General features: G+C 39.8%; 1 protein-coding gene across 5 annotated transcripts; it reads right to left on the bottom strand.

Annotated features, from left to right (window-relative positions):
* Positions 1 to 3,827: 3,827 nt before the first annotated feature.
* Positions 3,828 to 21,046, bottom strand: sh3bp2 (SH3-domain binding protein 2). Of its 5 annotated transcripts, none has more exons than XM_027009042.3 (13): positions 21,011 to 21,046; positions 15,899 to 16,038; positions 15,619 to 15,721; positions 14,731 to 14,848; positions 13,807 to 13,874; positions 13,001 to 13,086; positions 12,809 to 12,868; positions 12,066 to 12,675; positions 6,986 to 7,100; positions 6,604 to 6,659; positions 5,859 to 5,934; positions 5,647 to 5,706; positions 3,828 to 5,144 (listed from the first exon to the last, which is right to left on the bottom strand). In XM_027009042.3, exons 2-13 carry the CDS (start codon positions 16,032 to 16,034, stop codon positions 5,004 to 5,006), a joined length of 1,629 nt encoding a protein of 542 aa, XP_026864843.3. In that variant the 5' UTR covers positions 16,035 to 16,038; positions 21,011 to 21,046; the 3' UTR covers positions 3,828 to 5,003. The 5 variants fall into 5 exon arrangements, with proteins under 5 accessions (XP_026864843.3, XP_026864842.2, XP_026864841.2 ...); XM_027009041.3 differs by lacking the exon at positions 21,011 to 21,046 and adding an exon at positions 19,503 to 20,600 and having other exon boundaries at positions 6,986 to 7,097; XM_027009040.3 differs by lacking the exon at positions 21,011 to 21,046 and adding an exon at positions 19,503 to 20,596.
* Positions 21,047 to 21,997: the final 951 nt, after the last annotated feature.

The following is a 21,997-nucleotide window of genomic DNA, read 5'->3' as shown; positions in this document are numbered from 1 at the left end:
TAAAGTAGCTAATATAGGAGTGATGGGATAAAATTTTCATGTTCTAGTAAGAATTCTGACTGTTGCATTTTGAACTAGCTGAAGCTTGTTTAGACACTTAATGGTGCAGCCAGATTGTAAGGCATTACAGTAGACCAATCTTGAAGTGATAAATGCATGGGCTAGCTTTTCTGCATCATGTGAGGAGAGCATGTTCCTAATCTTTGCAATGTTCATGAGGTGGAGAAAGGTGTTCCTAGAAATATTATTTATATGAGCTTCGAATGACAGACTGGGATCCATTATTACTCCAAGATCTTTAACTGTTTGAGAAGATGTGTTTGGGAGCCCATTGAGGTTCACTGATTAATTAGAGAGCGAGAACATAGCTGTCTCTAAACCTAATAGAAGCACCTCTGATTTGTCACAATTAAGTGAAAGAAAGTTCCTCATCATCCAGTATCTGATATCCTTTATGCATTCCTCAATAATATTAAGATGGTATATGTCCTCTGGTTTGGCTGACATTTTCCCAACAACATTTTCGATTCTCAACAACATTTTCGATTCTCTCTAGTAAAATGTTGTAATCTATAGTCAAATGCTGCACTCAGATCAAGCAATAAAATGAAAGGTTAGACGCCAACTCTAGTTAGAAGCCAACAACAGGTCAACTACTTTAATCAGTGCTGTCTCTGAACTATCATGAGCCCTAAACCCTGACTGAAAGACTTCATGTATCTGGTTCTGATTAAGGTATGACCTTAGCTGCTGAGAGCTACAGCTTTTTCTTCAATCTTGGAAACGAATGGAAGTTTTGAGATTGGCCTGTAGTGGTCTGATTATCGGTAATTTGAGTGATTTAGGTACATAGCCAATGTTCAAGGAGGAGTTTATTAAATTTGGTAAAGGTTCAATTACTTCATATAGAATTTTCTTAAGAAAGTGTGCGGGCAGTGAATCTAGTATCCAAGTGGAGGATTTTGAGCACAAGATCAGAGATGTAAGTTCTGGCTCTTGGATAGGCATAAAGGATTCTAAAGTCCTTTTTGGCTTGGTTGCTCTGATCTCTAAGTAGCTGCCTGATGTCACACTAATACTTTGAATGTTATGTCTAATGTGCTTAATTCTAAAGAAATTCAAAATGAAGAAATTCATGAACTCATTACTACTATGTGATGTTGTAATCTGAGTATTGGTGTTTTATTCCTAGTTAGATGTGCAATTGTACTAAATAAAATCTATGATTCTTTTGGTTATTTTCTATTAGGGTCAAGAGATAAGATGTTCAAGTGGTAATAATGCCTTTCTATACTTGATAAGGCTCTCCTTCGATGCAAACTGGAAGACTACAAATTTATTGTGCTGTCATTTTCATTCTATCTTTTGAGTGTTTTGTTTTAAATTGTGATTATTAAACCAAGGCAATAATTTTTTTGCCCCTATTTTTTTAATCTTAAGTGAAACAACATCATTGAGTGTGCATTGCAATACTGATTCTAAGCATTCAGTCATTTGATCAAGTTCCAATGGGTTTGACATTCACAAATGATAGGTTTGGGAGATTCGCAATAAATCTACATGCAGTGGTTGACATGATCATGCATCTGATGTGGTAGAGAGGCAATGTTAAAATATTGTGTCTCATATGTAGTTCAAATGAAATGAGGGAATGGTCTGAGATGGTATCAGATTTAGGTAGTATGACTATGTTCTCTATGTCTATGCCATATGTCAGTACTAAATCAAGCATGTGTCCATCCACCAGAGTGTGTGTTTTCTCTTGTACATGGGTGAAAATATTTGATTCTAATATAAAACTAAAGGCTAGAACTACCCAGGGTCTAGGGTACATCAAAGTGAATATTTAGATCACAAACAACAATGGCTCTTTCTACTAGAGTGACTAGATTAGAGAGGAAATATGCAGACTCGTTAATAAATTCTGAATAGGGTCCTGGTGGCCTGTAGATGTCAATTAGTGGAAGAGGCTTGGGTGGCTACAGCATTTATGCAAGTAAAAAATAATTTCAAATGGCTTGATCCAGGTTTCTGTTCGACATAGCACATTAAATCTCTATTCTGTTAGGATTTCATTTATCATGAGCACTTTAGATGTTATGGCTCTAACATTTAGTAAACCCAGTCTTAGATGAATGGTGCAGGCAGTGCTCTGTGAATCAGTGACTTTAATATTAATTAGGTTATTAAGACATGTTTTTCTTTGTTGTCTGTATTTCTGCTTAGCTCGGGGAACAGGCACAGTGTCAATATGATGAACCTTGAGTGATGTCACATAGCAACCAGCAGACAGTTGATTTGGCCCTTTTGTCTGCTGCCTGGCCTCTGCTCTGGATTGTCATAGATTAATTAGGTCTGTCATGATTATGGTTTATGTTACAGGAAAGGAGAGCAGCGCCCTTCCTGGTAGGATGGATATCATCACACTCGAAAAGGCCAGGCTTGCCCTTGAATGTGTTACAATTATCTATAAACCCCATATTGTTTTGTGAGTACCACTTGGGCATCCCGCAGTTCCATGAAAACAACCAGCTGTACCCTTATATAGCCACGCTGCATTAGGAAGGGACCAGAGCATACTACAGCTTTAGACATCACCTTCACTAATTGACACACCTCTGCAATATGATTTTCAGTAATCTCTGACTGGCAAAGGCATATATCATTAGCTTCTATATGAGTGACTATCTTACAGAACCTCTGTTTGCCTAAGATTACCTGCAGTGTCCGGCACCCTGGACCCCGGTGTACAACTAACTACCGCTACTGTGTTCCTAAAGGCTTTTCTAATATCATGTGTCACAAAAAAGAGTCCCCTATAACCACAGCTCTTTCAACAGGCTTCTCAGTGGGTGCCTTGGGGTGGGTGTCCTGTTGGACACACAAATGGGAGAGGTGTGGTGCTCCCGTTGGCGAGCTGAAGCTAGGTTATTTTGCCTTGATGTCACCCATTCTCCCCACTGTGAGGGCTGTAGTGCCGGAGTTGAGGGCTTGTTAACTTCACCTAAGGCACCCAGAGCTTGTAATTCTAATTCCTTGATAGGTCTAAAACTTTCTAAGGTCTTGATGCGCACCTCTAGCACTAGATTCTACTATGTCAGACTTGTAATTAATCTACACTTTTCACAGATAAAACTCTAATGACGAACTAAGAATAGCTAAACATGTTACACTCTGCACACTGAGGAAGAACGGAAGCAACTATGATACAAAAACAAAACTGTTAACATTACTGGTTAACATAACATTTTAGGTGGTTTTTGGATGTAGTTTTTGATGATAAAGTAGTCTTCAGCAACTAGACCAGCAACATCAAACAGAACAAGGCACAGATTTTAACCGGGAAAATGTATAGAGAAGCACAATAAGGAGCAGGAGCAGGAGTGGGTAGACTCACATATAGTTCTGATTGTGTATTGATAATTTTCCAAGAGGTTATAATGTCAATGTTTAGGCTCAAACCTACATTAGAGACAATTTTTATCTTAGTGCTGAAGATTTCCATGCTGAAAATTTCAGGAAAGAGTCATAACAGGTAATGTGTATTTACTTTTTCCCCCAGAACACATACCCAGGACTTTTGTTTTGATCACTGACTTAGATCACGGAAACATCATAATGATACTCTTCTTATCAACATATTCCTCTGACATTGTTTGTTTGGCTTTCTTGTCAGCGTTTTACTGTGTTTAGCAATCTGGCACTGTATGAAATGTGCTGACATTGGATTTCATTTGAACTGAAGTTGGGAAAAAATGGTGTTCAGACAAAAGACATTGATAAAGTAATTACATGTGTGCATTTTCCAAATGTTTCAAGAAGTAGAGTTATAAAATGTAAAATTGTATTAAAGTAACTGTTTACAGTATTTGCACAGAAAATAGACATGTGTTGTACAGTGTAACACTGAAAATTGGTTGGAGAAATCTTTTTGCATACTGAGTTAATTAAGCATGGCTATATTTGACAACAGATAATTAACAATGGAAATATTTTTGCAGGCTGAATTTTAAATTGAATATTTTACATACAGTAATAACATATATTAGGAATTTTCAATCTATACAAAATTAGCAATTTAAGTGTAAATCAAATAGGTCAAAAGTCCCTATTTTAGATCCTGAAGGACTTCCAGAAAGCATCATATGGGAGATGCTCATATGTTTACCCTGAAAGACATCTAACCTTCCCTGTGTCTCCTGTGTATTGCACTTCAGAGCATACATACAGAAGGTCCATAAGGCTCTGTGCACTACTAAGAAGTGCAGTCTACTTTTTCAGCACATGGGCTCAAATTATGTCACTAAGATTCTTTCACATTGTTACAGACACCTGGAATATTTTTAATAAAAGAAGATTTTTCAGACAATCCTTTTATAAATGAGATATTTCTGAATAATAAATAAAAAGTTTGTAAAAATAAGCAGTTAAAGAACTTATTATGTAAATTATGTAATAAACAAGTTCTTGGTAGTGGTCTGAGTCTTTTGGACCATACCGTATGCTAATGATCACATATTGATGTTAAGAAGGCTTGTATGTATACAGTATGTTGATGTCAATTCTGGTAATTTCTGAAACCATGTGTTTCAGCAGACAGCAGGCTCACATATGGGCTGTGTGCATGCTTATGTGCTAAAGTAAAAATAGCTACATAAACACCAGCAACCTGGCTCAAGCTGCTGAATCTAGTAAATCCAACTTGCTTGATTCTCCATCAAGTCCATTTTGAATTGCTTCACGTTGATATCCCTAACTCATCTGTTTTTAAATGGGTCATTGTCCTTTTGTTTGACAGTAACTCATGTTCCTCCATGTCTGTCTTTCCATATCGCTCACTGGCAAGTCTAGTTCATATGGCAGCTATGCCTGATCTGCTGTAGTGAGATCTTACAGCCAGCAGGGGGAGCAGTTGTATTTGATCTGCAGTCCAGGAGACACAGACCTGTGGATTTGAGGCCATGATACCATGGGCTGCCTCTGCGCAGATGTGGGGGATGATGTCACCTAGGTGAGGTGTATCCATAAGGATGTTGCAGGCACAGGGAGCCGTGGTTGGGCAGGGGGTGGCGGCAATAGTACTCCACAAGAGCTGCCAAAGATGAGAAGGGAGGAATCTCAGCATCCAGGTAGAAGTTTGAGTTCTACAAATGGAGGAGCACAGAAAGATAGAGCGAGAGAGAGTGAGAGAGAGAGAGAGAGAGAGAGAGAGAGAGAGAGAGAGAGACCATAATTGAGAATAATGATGTTTTGGCATCATGATGTTTTGGCATGTTTAACCAGCAGCAGTTTCTTCACAGGTCTTCTCTACAGAACTAACAGTTTAAATGTGTTTGAAATTGAAATACAAACTTTTAAGATCAGTTATTTTTTGCATCCTACTTTTTTTTGCATAATGCCTGGTCTGCAAAATATTTTAAATGTTATTGCATTCACAGACATTAAGTTGGATCAGCAGTAAATACTTTTACTAAATGCTTCACCTTTCACTTCCACTTTTGTGTGAGGTATATTTAATGAGAAAATCTCAACTTGAAAACTCATGGTTTCAGGGCTTCTACTATTGGATATGCCCCTATCAAGGAAAATTCTCTCTGTTGTGCACAGGTCTTAATTTCACACACAGTCATGAAACTTGACCCTCACCTCCTCAAAGACTCGATAGTTTCTGGCTTTATTCAGACTTATGTCCCATACAACAAGCACCTATGAAAGAATGAAGAACAAGAGAATGAAAAGAATTCATTTAAATAGACAAATTCACACCCTCCCCCCCACAACCACACTCTACACCATCCACACTCATTTCATGACAGCCTCTGCATAATATCCTGCTTGGATTTAATTATGAGCCATACCTTTGATGTCTTTGTTCCTGAGTTTCTGATACAGTAGAGGCCATCCTGGGGTGATCTTGCTGTCTCTTTAAATAATCTGAAGTGTTAAAATTAAACAAGGGTTGAAATGAGAGCAGAAAGACCCACTTAAAGTGATTGCCACTCCATTCCACTAGTGGAGAGTAGTGAGTAACTTTATTATAGTGCAAAATCCCAATGTACTTTTTAAGAAGTCACATCTCTGAAGCTTAATAATTATGGAGGTCGTTTATGGGTCAGAAATTGAATATTAGCCAAAATGTGGGAATAAATAAAATACTTTAATTAAAATTACTAAATTAAAATTACTAAAATTCATATATATATATATATATATATATATATATATATATATATATATATATATAGATAGATAGATAGATAGATAGATAGATAGATAGATAGATATAGATATATAGATAAATAGATATATTTAATTACGCATTTAACTGCATATATACATTTTTCATGTTATGATTATTTATTTACTGCCGTATTGTCATATATATAATTTTTTTTTTATTTTGACAAAAAAATCATCCATAAAAATGGCTCAAATGTAAATGCAATATAAATATTCACTCGTTCTAGTGGCTCTAGTTAACAGAGTATAAAAACCATCAGTTAATCTTTTGCATGTCATAACCATAGCACTTAACATGGCTATGTGTTTGACATGCTAGCACAAGGCACGGGGAAATATTAAAAATGAAAATCGCCAACTTACTTTTCAACAGCGCAGGTCTCTGTTGTGTCCACGAAGACACAGTCAGGCAGCTCTACCTAAAAAATGGGAACATGAACAAGTTAGTCATATTTCTTCCTTTTGCACTTCTTCCTTATTTCTTTAGGTTCATTACGTAATTGCTTCTACCAAGGAATCCTAACGTCATCGTCCTTTGAGTGTTCTAATCAACCAATAACACAGAGCTGTTAAATGCAATGACAATAGGAAAAAACATGACTATTGAGAAAGTATGATATAAAAGCCACAGAAAGCTGAATTTATTTTTGACTTTAGTTCGATTGTAGAAGTGACTTGCCCCCTCAACCTTATTGGAATGTGTCACCTTACAAGCAGGGTGTTTGCACATATGGCATTCACTCACATTTTCATAGTCGCTGTCGTCTGAGTTTTCGTCATTGGTCTTTGATTTAACTTTCAATTTTAAAGGGTTCTCCTCCACAGAGGATCGAAAACTCTGGCCATCAGGTGAAGATCTTCTGAGAGAAAAATAAAGTGAAAATGTACACCATAACGCACATGTCTAAATCTAGCCTATTACTTTCTTCTTCACCAAATGGCTCATCACTGCTTCAGCTTGAAAAGGATAAAAAGCATAATAAAGTTGTAGTGAAAATTAACTACAAATCATCCCCCTGATGAAACTTTGACCTCGTCAATGTGGGCTTTGCCTCACCCCTGGGCCATGGACAGGAACCAGGAACCAGGAACTCTCTGGCACCATGATGCTGAGCAACAAAACCATAATGCTGATAGCCTAACTGATTGGCCTGGCATTCTGACCCTTCCCACTCTTCTTATGTGTCATATAACACACAGAGTGGAATATAGGAAATTCTTAACAGCCTGGTTATACTTCAAGGAACTGTGACCATACATTTCATCACACTCAAACCCTTACCAGGACAACCAACATTTCTCATCCCACAAATATATGTTCACAGATATATGTTTCTCTTTTCCACAGGTTCACAAAGTAACAATTTGCTATTTAAACCACTATGATGTCAAATGGTAATCAGCCAGTAATGTATGGTTATTTTAAGATGATCTTCAAACTGAGATGTTTGCTTATATTATTTGATAAGTGTCTCATTAATTTTGTCATGACTTGTTCCTTATTAATTTGCTTTATTCATCCTGAGCCTTTCAGTTGTATGTTGTTTACCTCATGTTTATTGTCAACAAATTGTTACAACTCCTAATTGTGTTTATTAGAAATGTTATATGAACCAGTAAGATAAACTATATTAAAGTCAGTAGTTTATAACTTCTTGAAAGTAGGAAAGGAATGATTAATAATTCAGTCTCACCCATTCTAGGATTTGATGCTTTGTTCACAAACTTCATTCTAAAAGCATGAGGTAGAAATTCATAGTAAATGTATGATTTTCTTTGTTTAACTGATTTGTAGTGTATCTTATTAGAAGTTCTTACAAGAATTTTTCCCCTATCATGAAAACAAAGGCTATTGAATATGCATGAATCAAGCCATACCCTGTCCTTGACATATACCTTGACCCCCTACTCAGTATGGAATTAGGTGTGAAACAGAGGGAGACTTATGGAAACGGGGTCTCTCCCCCTACAGAACTTCTGTGAGAAATAAAATCAAGACTCAAATTTTTCTTTTGAACCAAGTCCAAAGCCTCTTGCCTAAGTGGTTAGAAAGACTTGAATCTCATGTTATCTTTAATTTTTTTCTTTGTTTTGCTTGTTCATTTGTTAGTTTGTGAATTTGCTCAACACAGCTTATATCAAACAAACTCGCCGGTTGTGTGGATTGAGACTGCTGTTCCTTTCTGTGGCTGTCAACGAATCCAAAACTCCTGCTTTGGAAAGGCCTGCCCATGAAGGCTTATGACTCTCTAACCAAGCCAGCTCCAAAGAGCGAATGCATCGGTCAGAGAAGCCTGGTCTTTTCATCCTCACTGGCCTTCATTGCTCATGCACTATGGAACTAGCAATGCTGGGGAAAACAACACTCTTTCTCAGTGCCATTCCGGAGGTTCAATGGAAAATGGACACTTTCTCTCAGTGCCATCCTGGCAGTTTGATGGAAGACAGACACTCTCTCAGTGCCATCCAGAGGACTTCAGTGGAAAACAGACACTATTTCCCAGGACCATCCTGATGGTTTAATGGAAGATAGGCTTTCTCAGTGTGCCATCCCAGTGGTTCGAAGGAAGATGGACACTCTCCCTCATTTCCATCAAGATGGTTTTACGTGGTTGAGCCAGTGAATTTCCCTTTTGACATTACCGATATTAACTTTATCAATAACTTTATTGTTTTTACATGGAGTTAGATTAGAACCAAAGAACCACCATCAAGACGTTTCCCAACCAGAAGTCATGGGTGGACAAAAGCATCCGCGAGGCTCTGAACTCTTTCACTGCTGCCTGTAACGAGGGGATCATGAGTGGGAACATCGACAAGTACAAGGCTGTGGCATACGTAGTGCGCAGGGCGGTGAGAGGGGCGAAGTGGCGCTACGGGAGGAAACTGGAGTCACAGTTCCAGCAGAGTGGCTCTAGATACCTGTGACAGGGACTACAGACAATAACGGACTACAGGAGCCTACCCCCTTAACTGATGAGCGCGGATGAGTCTCCTTCGTGAGTCTCTGGTGAAGAAGCTAAATACATTATTTACTCGCTTTGAGGCTGCATCTAGCAGCGCTAATGCTAACGGTGTTAGTACTAACAACGCAAATGGCGCTATCGGCGCAGTCAATGGTGCATGCGCAGAGCCCACCATAGGCCAGCGCCCTCTCATCTTCACGGAGAGCAACGTGAGGAGAGTGTTTAAAAGAGAGAATACCAGGAAGGCGCCGGGACCAGGCGGCATCTGCGGGAGAGTCCTCAAAGCCTGCGCAGACCAGTTAGCCCCGGTATTCACTGATATCTTTAACCTCTCCCTGATGCTCTCTGACGTATAGTCCCATCCGGCTCCAAACGGTCCACCATTGTCCCTGTCCCGAAGAAACCTCGGCCTTCCTGTCTCAACTACTACCGCCCTGTTGCCCTCACATTGGTCGTGATGAAGTGCTTTGAAAAGCTGGTCAGAGACCATCACCTTCACTGCCAGCCTCCATTTGGTGGTTTGCATACTGCCACAACTGCTCCAATGATGACGCAATTGCACATCTGCTCCACACCACACTGACCCACATGGACAAAGGAAGGGGTAGTTATGTTAAAATGCTGTTTGTTGACTACAGTTCAGCATTTAACACTATCATCCCTTCCAGACTCATTACCAATTTAGAAGATCTAGGACTGTATCCATCCCTGTGTGACTGGATCTCCAACTTCCTAACAGGCAGATCACAATAAGTATATGTGGGCAACTGTGTCTCATCCACCCTTACCCTTAGCGCTGGTGCTCCCCAGGGTTGTGTCCTAAGGCCCCTGCTCTACTCACTGTACATCTACGACTGCATGGCCACTTCCAGCTCCACCACCATTGTCAAGTTTGCTGACGATACCGTTGTCATGGGCCTGATCTCAGACAACAACAAGAGGGCATACCTGTAGGAGATTAAACACCTGGAGAACTGGTGCCAGGAATATAATCTCCTCATAAGCATCAGCAAGACAAAGGATCTGATTGTGGACTGCAGTAAGAAGCAGGAGCGGCACTACCAACCGGTTAGGATCAAGGGATCCACGGTGGAGAGAGTAGACAGTTTCAGGTACCTTGGAGTTCACATCTCGCAGGACTTCTCCTGGTCCCACCACACCAACTCGCTGGCAAAGAAGGCTCATCAGTGTCTTTACCACCTCAGATGCCTTCCAAGGTGGTGCGGAACTTCTACACCTGCACTATCGAGAGCATCCTCACGGGAAACATCACAGTCTGGTTTGGGAACTGACAGACAAGCTCTCCAGAGGGTAGCAGAGCGCATCACTCATATGGAACTTCCTGACCTGCAGACCGTCTACTGCAAGCGGTGCCAGACAAAGACCAGGAGGATTGTGAAGGACCCCACCCATCCCAACAATAGGCTCTTCTCTGTTGAGGTCAGGGAAGTGCTTTTGCTCCCTGAAGACCAACACAGAGAGAATGACGAGGATATCCTTCCCACAGGCCATTCAAGCCCTGAATCAGGGCAACTGATGGGACTGCTCTGCATATGATGTCCACAATAACATAAAAATATATATAAAAAAACCTGTAAAAACAAAAACTGTAAAAAACTGAAAATTGTAAAAACTGGAATTGTACAGTGTATATATGCATAGTATACATTTCCCCGCTTCATTCATCATAACATATTTATTCATAACATATTATTTAATCATTAAACCACATTCCATTTCCCTGCATCTCTCCTCAGCCACAGACAGAGCAGTTACAAAAAGCATTTCACTGCCAGTTATAGCATGTATGACTATGTATGTGACAAATAAACTTAGTTAACTCTTTATCTCATCTGTGATACAACCTCCTCAATCCTATAGTTCTCCCTGTGGCTGTTTCACAACAATTTCCCCTTTTTATACTGAGTCTTCGCTTATTCTTGTAGTCATGCTCTTTCACCACAAATTTTGTGATTAATAAGTTTCCTTTGTTGATCTTTGTTTGGTTGATAAGTAGATTGCCTGTCATTCCCACATGTTTTCTTTTTTCTTTTTTTCCCTTTCTCTTTTCTTTATTAGTCTAGTTAACTACTTTAGTCCACCACAAATCATTTGTGTTTATTTTGGCTTGGTTGCATTGTTACGTTTGTTTATTATAGTGATTCTAGTGAACTTGATATCTCTGGTTATTAGTAGAATCTTAGTCAATTATTTTTATGCATGTTTTTCCTATCTCTGCTTATTCAATAAACATAGCTATTATGTCTGTGAGTGAAGAGTGATACTCTAAAGTTTGGCAAATGAGAAATAATCAAGTATTGAACTGGTGACTTTCATGAGTTGAGACTGAATTATTAATCATTAACAAATTAATGAAAATCAATACATTTCCCCTGTGTCACGGGACGCTTTCCCCCACGAGTTACGTGGTACGGCCTGCTACATGCAGGGGGGTTCATCCTTATTTGTAGCCACGCCCTCCGTGATAGCACGCACCTGCACAGGGTTTAACGTCTTGTGTTTTGTATGTCTATTTAAACCTCTGCTAGCGTGTGCATCATTGGTCATTGTTTGTTTGCTGATGTATGTAAAATGTGTGTGTAGTCATTGTTAGATGGGAGTCTGTGCGTCTTGCCCTACGCCCATTGGCACTCAGGCCAGCGGCAACGTTACGCCCTGGTAATCAGGGTGGTGTCCCAATTAACTTCATTAGCTGAGACTGACATTTCATTAAAGTGTTATAACCACAACAAAGTATTCATACAGTTTATGAACAGTATTACTGAGGATGTGGAGGCTATAAGACCTATTTGAATTGGTCAAAAGAGCATATAGACAGCAATGTAAGAGGTCACCTACTGGAGAGATGGCTGACTGACTTTGAGCTTTGCACCAGGCAGCGGGGGCTTGGGTACTAAAAGCGCCTTCTGCCCTCCAGAAGTGGGTAAGTTGGACTTCCTCTCCTCTGCTGATTTAGTGCCTGGAATGTGGTTGTGTGAGTTGAACAAACCAAACTTGTCCCTGTTATTCAGCACTACTTTGTTCTCCAGGTCTTGACAGATGGGCAAAGTGGAGGGGCTCTTGATAATCACTGGGGGGCTGAGCTTTCGGTTGTATGCAGGGAGGGTAGCTATGGGCGGCACAGTGAGCTTTTTCAAGCAAGCGGCGGAGGGAGCCGGTGGCGTGGGACTCGCCAATCCCCCGTTAATCCTGTTGAAGAGGGATTTTTGTGTGGTGTGCACAGAGATTGGCAGTGGTGGTGGAGGGCCTTTGGCTACAATTTCTAAGTGAATTGGTGGACCTGGAAAAAGGGGAGAGGGTTTCTTGCGAATTGGACATGGGGGAGTTTTGTTGGGCAGAGGTGGCACTGGAGGTGGTGGCCCTTTAGGATGGTTGGGGACAGAGTGGTCTCTGTCATGGCTGGGGACAGGAGGTGGAGGGTAGTTTGGAGGTGGTACTTTGGAATGACCTGGAAGAGCCACAGACAAGATTCATCTCTAGTTATGATAAGCCATTTTTTTACATGGTTGAATATAAATATGACTGTACTTAACACGAAGTAAATATAAAGTATCTACATATATAAGCATCTCTGCAGCTACCTGGTCCATCAGGTAGAAGATAGTCCTCCTCATCACTGTCTTCATCTTGTAATCTATACTCTAAATGGAAAAAAAATAATTATCTGTTAATCAAAGGTCATCTATATCTACAGTTAACAGCAAACTAACAGTAATAAACTATATCTCATATCCATATCTAACCAGAAATGCCTGCTGTGATACACACCCTACCTGCCTCAGGATGATCAGGGGCATCTGTGATGTCCAGAGGACTCTCTATTTGGCCATAGAAACTCTCAGAATCAGAGTCAGATTCACTAGAATAAAAAACAATCACCCATTGATTATTACATTGCCATTCATAAGAGCATTCATGGAGCCTAAACTGACTGAAAATGGTTGAGTTATAGGATCTGTTTATCAGAAAGGGGAAGTGGCCAAAGCTGATAGTGTGAGAAATGCTGCGGAAAAAAATAATACAGCTTTACTTCTGCAAGTGGTCTCCAAAAGCTACAGATGTGTTCATCACTTTAGTTGTACATATGCTTAGACAGCCTGAAATATCCAAGTCAGGAATCATTACCACTGTCAGCACAGGCTATTATATTTGACAGAGAGACATAAACCCATAGTAACACTATAACAGTACACGCTGTTATTGATATTTACAGCATACCTGTTTACTAAAGTATTAGTAAATGTAATCCATGACAGAGGCTTTTAAACATGCTCTGATGTTGGTGGGAATTTTCAAACACAAATTATGTATGTGATTTTCAAGGCCAATTTTGGCTAGAACTCTCCAAGTGACTTTAAGAGCAAAATTAATGCCATGAAATAGATTTTATGTTAAAACCCATAAGCAGCATTTCAACTGAAATTCAATTAAGAAGTACCACCAAGTGAAGGTAATGGTAATAATTACAACAAAGCAAGTGACAGTGAACAGCTTGCCTTTGGGAACATGACCAGCTATGTAGCTAGACCTATCACACAAAAAAACAAGCAAAACAGGAGAGAGGTTAATCACTCCTTACCTTAGGACAAGGAGATCTTTCTCATTGTTATAGTGGTCTATCTCTTTCCTCAAAAGACGCATCCATTTCTGTAGCAATGAGTATGAGTAGCAATACATATTTATTTTTATAGGGCATGCGACTACAACATAAACGCATAAATGCATAAATGCATTGTGAAAAAAATCTATCTATCTATCTATCTATCTATCTATCTATCTATCTATCTATCTATCTATCTATCTATCTATCTATCTATCTCTCTCTCTCTCTCTCTCTCTCTCTATATATATATATATATATATATATATATATATATAGAGAGAGAGAGAGAGAGAGAGAGAGAGAGAGACTGAGAAAGACAGACAGACAGACAGACAAACAGACAGACAGAAAGAGAGTGTCAAAATTGCAGTGTACACAAGGTTTCTAGAGACAAGACCTATGGACAGATGTCCTTCAGCTGTGTAAGCAAAGTATACATTAGAAAAATGAATGAAATGTTAAAACAAAATAGTCATTCCATGGGACTCTCTCTCTCTCTCTCTCTCTCTCTCTCTCTCTCTAATAAAGAAAAAAATATATATATATATTGGTACTGTATATATAATTTTCAGTACTGTAACAAGCACACATTAGAAAAATTTTAAAAACAATTTTTTTTTTTTTTTAGTTCAGGGCTCAAGGAAAGATTGGTAAAGGTTTATCTGAATTAAATTTTATTTCTAGGTTATATAGTGTAAATGCAAATAAACACTTACCACCCATATAAATAACTTTAATATAATTTACATTGTATTATAGTACAAAACGTTTCCAAGGAAAGAGAACATTTTAGACCGAGGTCCTTCTTCATTTGTGCGAGCATTTATATAGGTGAAGCACCACATCCTTCCTCAGGTCTAGACCTCCCTAATAAGGATACATGTTGTGTAATAGTCTCACCCTTCTCTCATCCTCGCTGGCTGATGAGAAGTACCATGTGCGGTGTCTCTTACTGAAGTGCACAATCTTAAATGGGAAGACATTGCTGGATGTTGTCTCCTCAGCTGCCCGCATGACCCTGCCAACCAGTTAAAACCTCCATGAGAAGCTGATTATAGTTGCTTTAAGATAAGAAAGTTTATTTACTTCACATTCTATCATTCATTTTGAGCTCCAAAAGTCAGATAGAGCTCTTAATGTAGATTCCAAATTACTATAAATACCAGTTCTTGAAACTTATATCTGTCATATCTTCAGTGTTACAACCAACCCTTGAGATTTTCTGTACTTGTACTGTACATATGGTGCTGGCTGTAGGCAGGTCAAGCATGCTTGCAGCTGCATCATAGGACTATTTTTATGAAGCCACAGCAGGGGATGGTAACTATACATAATAATTACACACTCCCACACACTACCTACAGCATGGAACTTGCAACTCAGGGGGCCAGAAAAGGCTGCTCCCAGCTTCTGTGCATGCTCATGTAGCTTAGCTTGAACACATCAAAATCAAATGTCAGGGAAATTGTGTGCTGTCCGCACCAACCAGGTGTTCTAATTTTTGTGTGTGTGTGTGTGTGGTGAGAATCATAAGACCATGAAACTGGCTGCAGAGCCTGAGCTCATTGGGACAGGATGTGGCTAGCAAACAAATGTCACTAAAGCAAGGTTATATTTTGAGCTCTGCTTGAGCTAAGCCCCTACTCTAGGCCTAGGCATTAATACTCAGGCCATTCTAACTTTAATTATTTGTCATACTAGACAGTTTTGAAGTTGTTTTTTTGAAGCGCACAGTTTGACTTCCTCATAACCTCCTCATAAACTAAACTGAGCAGTGGATGAACTTGCCTGTTGTAGCCTTTGAGGGAGAACGCCCCTTGCGGTGTGGCAGAGCTACTGGTCTTGAAATAGTAGACGCAACCTCTATGGATTATAATGTAGCGGAGAGGCCCTGTTGGATTGGTAGACCTCCCGTTAAAAGTGTTTCAAGATTTCCAAAATGCCACTCTTTTATCTTTTCATTGCCAAAGAAGACTCCAGAAGTTTGTGATAATTGCTACCTTGCATTCTTCTTGACAGCACAAGGAAATGACATGAGAGATAACAAGAGTGATGTGAAGATACTCACATTTCATTAAGCTAAACTGACTGCCCCCTTTCTTGTGTAGATACCCAGCAATGGTCACTCCTCCAGGCATGGTGAGAAGATTCTGAGCTCCAATAGCCCTCATGGGGATGGGCCAGGAGATCTGTGCAGCAGCCATATTTCTACAGTAAATAAGAAAGGCTTCTCTTTAACACAGGACGCCTAGTAGATGAATGCATTTCCTAATCCCAATCACTTTCTCCCTCCTATTCCAATGGGTTATCTGCAAAGAATATTAAATGATTGATAGCTAATAAGAGCTATTGAGAAACGGAAAACTGAACTATGTAATGCCTCAGAAAAATAAATGGTTATTAAAGAGTACATTAACGGACAGGAAACAGGACACCAAAAAGAGAAGTATGTAGTGAAATGCATTTGTAGGCCCTGATGCATCAGGAGTGTGCTATATTCTATAAATATTAAAGCAAAATTGCAGGGTTTTGTCATAACACAACACAATTTATGTCCAGCAGAATGTCAAGACACCTCAGCAACACACCAGTTTATTCTTAAAGCTGAAATAAGCAAAAAATATCCAAAATCATAACTCTGTTAAGTTTCCACCATGCATTGCACCCTCTCACTACTCTCTCACAATGTTTTCAAGGTTAGTCTTTTTCTTTCTGTCTGTCACTCTCTCTCTCTCTCTCTCTCTCTCCCTCTCTCACTCCCCCTCCCCCGCCCCCCAAATCCCTCCACAGCTCAATCTTACCTACTACTCTTGTGCCTTCTAATGCTCTCAACAGCTGTGCTCTCGCTCAGCAATCTGGTAGCAGTGGCCAGAGCCAGGAGGAGATCCATAGAGCACAGAGGAGGTGCACACCAGCACACCACAAGGGCCCTCACTGTCCTAATAAAGGTGGTCAGAGCAGCCCAAGCCTTTGACCCTGGACTAGACAAAGCCAATGCATGACAGGCAGGAAGCACCATGGTTCAGATGGAATGCAGAGTCCCTTCCTGCCTTTTTGCTCACACTACAGGGACATAGATTTCCAGTTGAGCTTGCCATTCCAAATCCATTGCGTGATGACTGATGCCTCTATGTGAGCGCATATGAAGCAGCCACAGGTAGAGGGGAAAAAGAGTCTAATCTCAGAATCTGATTTCTCCCAAATTGCTCCGGAAGTTTGTTCTCCCAAATTGCTCTGGAAGTTCGGTAGAGCCCCGAGACAATGGAATGTAGCATGACAGATCCACAACATTACCCAAGGGTAAGGGGCAATTTGATCAATTGTAATTGGGCAAAGTAGGGAATGCCTTCAAGAATACAGGAACTCTTACTGAATTATGGATTATGTGTGGATTATGCGACCAAAGAATTTCCAAAGTTTGAGTTTTTGTAGGGTGTGCTGATGTTATTTTTAGCCACTTAAATTGTAATGGAGTGGTGTGGTTGTGACATAGCAACAAATCTTCTGTTGCCCTGCTGATGACCTTGAGTTCAAGGCATTTGAAAGGATAAACAACAAATCTTTATTTCTCTGCCATCTTTTGAAACTGTACTAGGTTCCACCAGTGAGTGGTAACCATCATGGAACACAAACCCTCGGCCTTATGATTTGTATCGGATGCTGCCTTCCTTTACCCTAGGCATGATGTGTAGGTGAGCTAAAATGTAAGGCAAAATGCCCCACCTACCACATAGGGCTGCAGTGTCAGTGGGTGCACGGTAATACATGAAAAAAAAACCCCCACAAATAAACCCCCACAAGTAAACAACATTTAGAGCATCTTCAGTGGTCTTAGTTAACTGCTTTTGTAGTTCTTCATTTGGTGCTTTTGTAGGTAATGTGACATTGCACTTATTGCATTTATTTAATGAGGAAGTTTCATTTTTACATTACTTTTTAGTCCAATCAGTGAAGCAAGTTAGTTTACATAAGAAATGCAGGAGAAATAACCAAAATAACTTGCCAGACCATAAAGACTTGTGCCTCAGATCTCACTCTGTACATCTGTATCAATGTTATTCAAGTGAAGAGGTCTCCCAAACTTGCCATCTTAAGGTCACTGGTGAAGAAGCATGCCTGCTTCCTGAGCTGGCCACCTAATGATAGTCTAGGGGTCTGGCCAGCAGAGGCCAGCCCTCACAATTTCCCCATGGGATGCAAACAGGAAGCGAAGTAGGACAGTAGATCAAAGCAGCTTCAGCTGCACAAGGAGTTTATATGTCCACACAGACTAATGTGCACAGCATCAGTACTTTGATAGATCATAGATAGCACCCTTTAATGGCCAGCTTCCTTGACTCTGATAACATATCATAAGTTCAGCTCAGTCAACCATGAACCAACCACAAAGGTAATGCTGAGGGTTCAAAATCTCCTTAAGATATAATAATTTTTAAATAAAAATTGAAATTCAAAACAATATTGTATGATTCAAATTCTAAGATTACAACCCAGTTTTAATATCAATTCTACTAAGACTCAATACTGTTGGGGAAATATGTATCCTCACTTGGCTCATGAGCTAACTCCTAATGTTTGCATGACCTACTAAAATTATTTTTTGAGTGACCACAGCCAGATGATGTCACTGAGACTCAGATGGGCTTTATCCTAGTCATAGTTCAAGTTCCTCTAATACTGTGCTACTATCACCTAGCCAACAACACCTACATTTAAAATAATATTCTTCATGTCTTAATTGGCTTAGAAATAGACATAAACACATTTGAATACACTTAATGGAGCGTTGTGTTCATAAATAGATCAACTTATCCCTCAGTCAGTGAACACTGACATTTCACAGTTCATAAAAGGTAAAGCTATAGAAAATATGTATTTAAAGATATATAAAGTATATATAAATATCCAAGAGGTCGCATGCCTTCATTACCCTTCAGCAGTCTGCTTGGCTTTCCCCTGCATCATTTCCTGTTTCCAAATATGCCATTTATATCATTTCCTGTCTCCTTGTAATTTCAAAGAAGTGTAGTAAAGACAAGGCATATACCCTTAATGAAACAGGCTTTCAATATACATATCTGCACAACAAGAAAACTGCTTCAACTCAGATTAGTGTTAAAAGAGATCAGTGATCACAGAGTGTTTGAATTATGTGGGCATGCTGTAAGATGCTCGCCCACTTATTTGTGTTCCCATGAACACTGGTTCCCCTTCCACATGTGGCTTTGACTCACAACATCATCATTATTTATTATCTATCACTTTGGTTGTCTCAGTATGACCACATACTGTCTGAGTCTGAGTCATATGAGTATGTGCTACTTGAGACACATAGAAGGCAATAGCAAGCAGATTAAGCAGACCACCTACACTATACATAATGCAGAAAACAACTACCCAAGAAAAGTGGTTATCACTTCTGTGCATGTTACACAGGGATGTGCATTTTCACAGCAACACGTTGCACATTCAGTTTCATAGTATATTTTAGTGAATATTCAGTTTCACTTCTGTTCACTATCGAAGTAACTGTAATGCCTCACTAAGTACTGTAGCAATACTCACCAATACATTTTATTAATGTGTTTGTCCATATACAATAGTATTGTGTAATAATTTTAATTATAAGATTATGAAAGAAGAGCCAGTGGTGAAAAGGAAAATACACTTACATGATATGCTGATTTGTCAGGCACATTTTCATATGAGTTTCTTGCAGATGAATGAATGATTTCTTTTTCTTCACCAGTAGCGCCATAGGTTTATGCCTGCCCCCTTCACCATGTTATCTGTCTGAAGCTAAACACATAACCGCAATCGGAGTGGCACAGCAAACGCTGGGGTTCAGGAATTGATATAGAATGTAGGACCCAGAGAGTGGCAGCCTGGGACCTAAAGCTCTCTCACATACAACGAGTCACTTCCTCTCCAGGGCCACAAACTCACACCCTCTCTGTCAGAGTGCAACTTCCTGTTGGCTGCCAGATCGGCTAAACTGATTGGCTCAGTCACATTGTGAGGACTAACAGGCTTCGGAGAAAAGAGAGGGACTTTCCAGGCCAAATGCCATCGGCCAAAGGCCCAATGGCACAAAGCAGATGTCCAGACATGCTCATTTGTATAGCCAAAGTCCCCCTAGCCACCAAAGGCCAAAGCTAGAAAACAGGTCTCAATGCTTATAATAAGCAATCAGAAGAGATTTCCACCTCATGTATCACACATGTATCTTATTTTTCTCCTGATGTGTATACACGTGGAATCTTTATGTTTCACATTTGGACCACAGTTTTAGCATTTGAGCAAATGGTCACAAGCTGTTGTTTAAATACAAAAGTGAAGAAACAATGGACAAGTACACCACTTCTTCTGGCTTGCTTTCCAAATATACTTTCCCTCTGTAAATGCATTTTAGATTTTTTTTTTTAAATCAGAAGAGGGCCTTTCATTGCTCACTCAAAAATCCTGGTTTTGCTTTCAGTTCTGAAGTTTGACTCAATGCACCACCTCAGTTTATTTCACCTAAGCTCTGTGGCCACACAGTATGCACTGGTCTTTGCCCAAAAATGGCCTGTTTCCTGTACCGTTTCCAGTCCATAAATGTATTCTCCCACAGGTAAATAAAAGCACCCTGAAAGGCTTTTCTCACTTCCCATTCCATCAAGTGGAAGCCAAGTGCAGCCAAGTTTAAAGTGAATGAACTGTAACATGAAAATGACAAGCAGAACAGGACCCAGGTAGAAGCCAGTGAAACAGTGAAATCAGCCTGAATTTTCAGACTTGACAATAAACAGACACACTCTAGTAAACTGCCATGCAGACAATGCACACTTTAAGTACACTTTGATGTGGAAATGTACTTTTGACGAATAGGCATACCATGTAAGTGCAACAAATACCAGCAATTGGCATCCCAACACCTGCTCAGGCTATTTTCATATCTATAGATGGAAGAAAAATGAATTCTAGCCCATGCCCTCAAAAACCCCCTAGATGCAAAGTCCAACCGTTTTCTTTTGCATGCTTTTTCTTTTTGACTGTACACTTGGCATGAGTGTAAAGAAACAACATAACTACTTTAATGTCACTCAAATACAACCTGGTCTCAAATAAAAAGCAACTTATAGTTGTACTAGACTTACAGTGGTGCATTTTGCCTAAAAGGAAATTTTAAAAAGCTCACCCATTGAGCCCATCTATTGGAGTAGGATTAAAATGAGCAGCTGGCAATAAGCTCATATACTTCCTCTAGGGTTCACTTGAATTTGTTATGTGTGAGTGTGCTATGCATGAGATCCTCCCATTCGCAGGAGGATCACAAAGGTGACGTCCTTTCAGCAATGGCCAATAAAAATTTTTACTTGGCAGAGTGAGCATATAAATAGTTGTTGTGTACATGACTCCTAAATGAAAATAATTAACCTTTCATAATTCTTTGGTAATGTACAACAGTCTGGCTTTTGATATTGGATAATATGTGAAACTCAACAAGCAGTAGATCCAGAGCCCTAGTGGAGTTCATTAGATCTCATTCTGCCCAAAAAGGTCTGAGAAGTGGTCAGGAAGACTTGTATTAGCACTGATGTGCTCATGACACATAAAGGAAGGGTCCCTTTGTGCCTCTGTACACTCTGTACACTTTATGTGGCACGGCAACAAGAAAAGCATGTATTCAGCTCGGCTGACAGAGGAAGTACAAGGGAGAAAGTGGCTTCCAGAAAGCTGCATGTAAACAATGCTGAGAGGAGCCTACTGGCAGTGGGACTAACAGGCGCTGTTTCACGGTACTGTCCCCGCCTGCCACCCACTTTGGAACATTTAAAGAGCTTGGCTGTGCTGAACAAACAGTGTGAGAAGAACAATGCTGAAAGAGAGAAGGGAATTGAAACTGAGATATAGGAAACTTTACAAAGCAGTACACAAGCATCTTTTTCCATCTCAGAAATAGTGTTTCCTATTTAGCCTGGAAGTGTCCACTGAAGGCAGATTGCAATGTGGGACAATAGTGGGTTTCTGCATTACTTTGAGAGTGCAGAAAAGTGAAACATCATTCAACAAATGGGAATTGTCCAGTCATTATCAAGGTCCCACCATTGTAAACTGTTTCTCTAGAATACAGCAGCTTTACTGAGATGTTATGACATCATTTTCCTACACAATAATACAGTGA

This window comes from Electrophorus electricus, chromosome 19, assembly GCF_041902795.1.
Source record: "Electrophorus electricus isolate QZ-2024a chromosome 19, ASM4190279v1, whole genome shotgun sequence".
NCBI lineage: Eukaryota > Metazoa > Chordata > Actinopteri > Gymnotiformes > Gymnotidae > Electrophorus > Electrophorus electricus.
This window is presented reverse-complemented; position numbering and strand designations above follow the sequence as displayed.

Excerpts from the sequence above, each read along its gene's own strand:
- sh3bp2 (XM_027009040.3), bottom strand. The coding sequence starts at position 19,588 with ATGGCGCTACTGGTGAAGAAAAAGAAATCATTCATTCATCTGCAAGAA. Across the intron at positions 12,676-12,808 it reads TCTTCTACCTGATGGACCAG|GTCATTCCAAAGTACCACCT; the intron begins GTAGCTGCAGAG and ends TGGCTCTTCCAG. Across the intron at positions 6,660-6,985 it reads ACGACAGCGACTATGAAAAT|GTAGAGCTGCCTGACTGTGT; the intron begins GTGAGTGAATGC and ends CCCATTTTTTAG.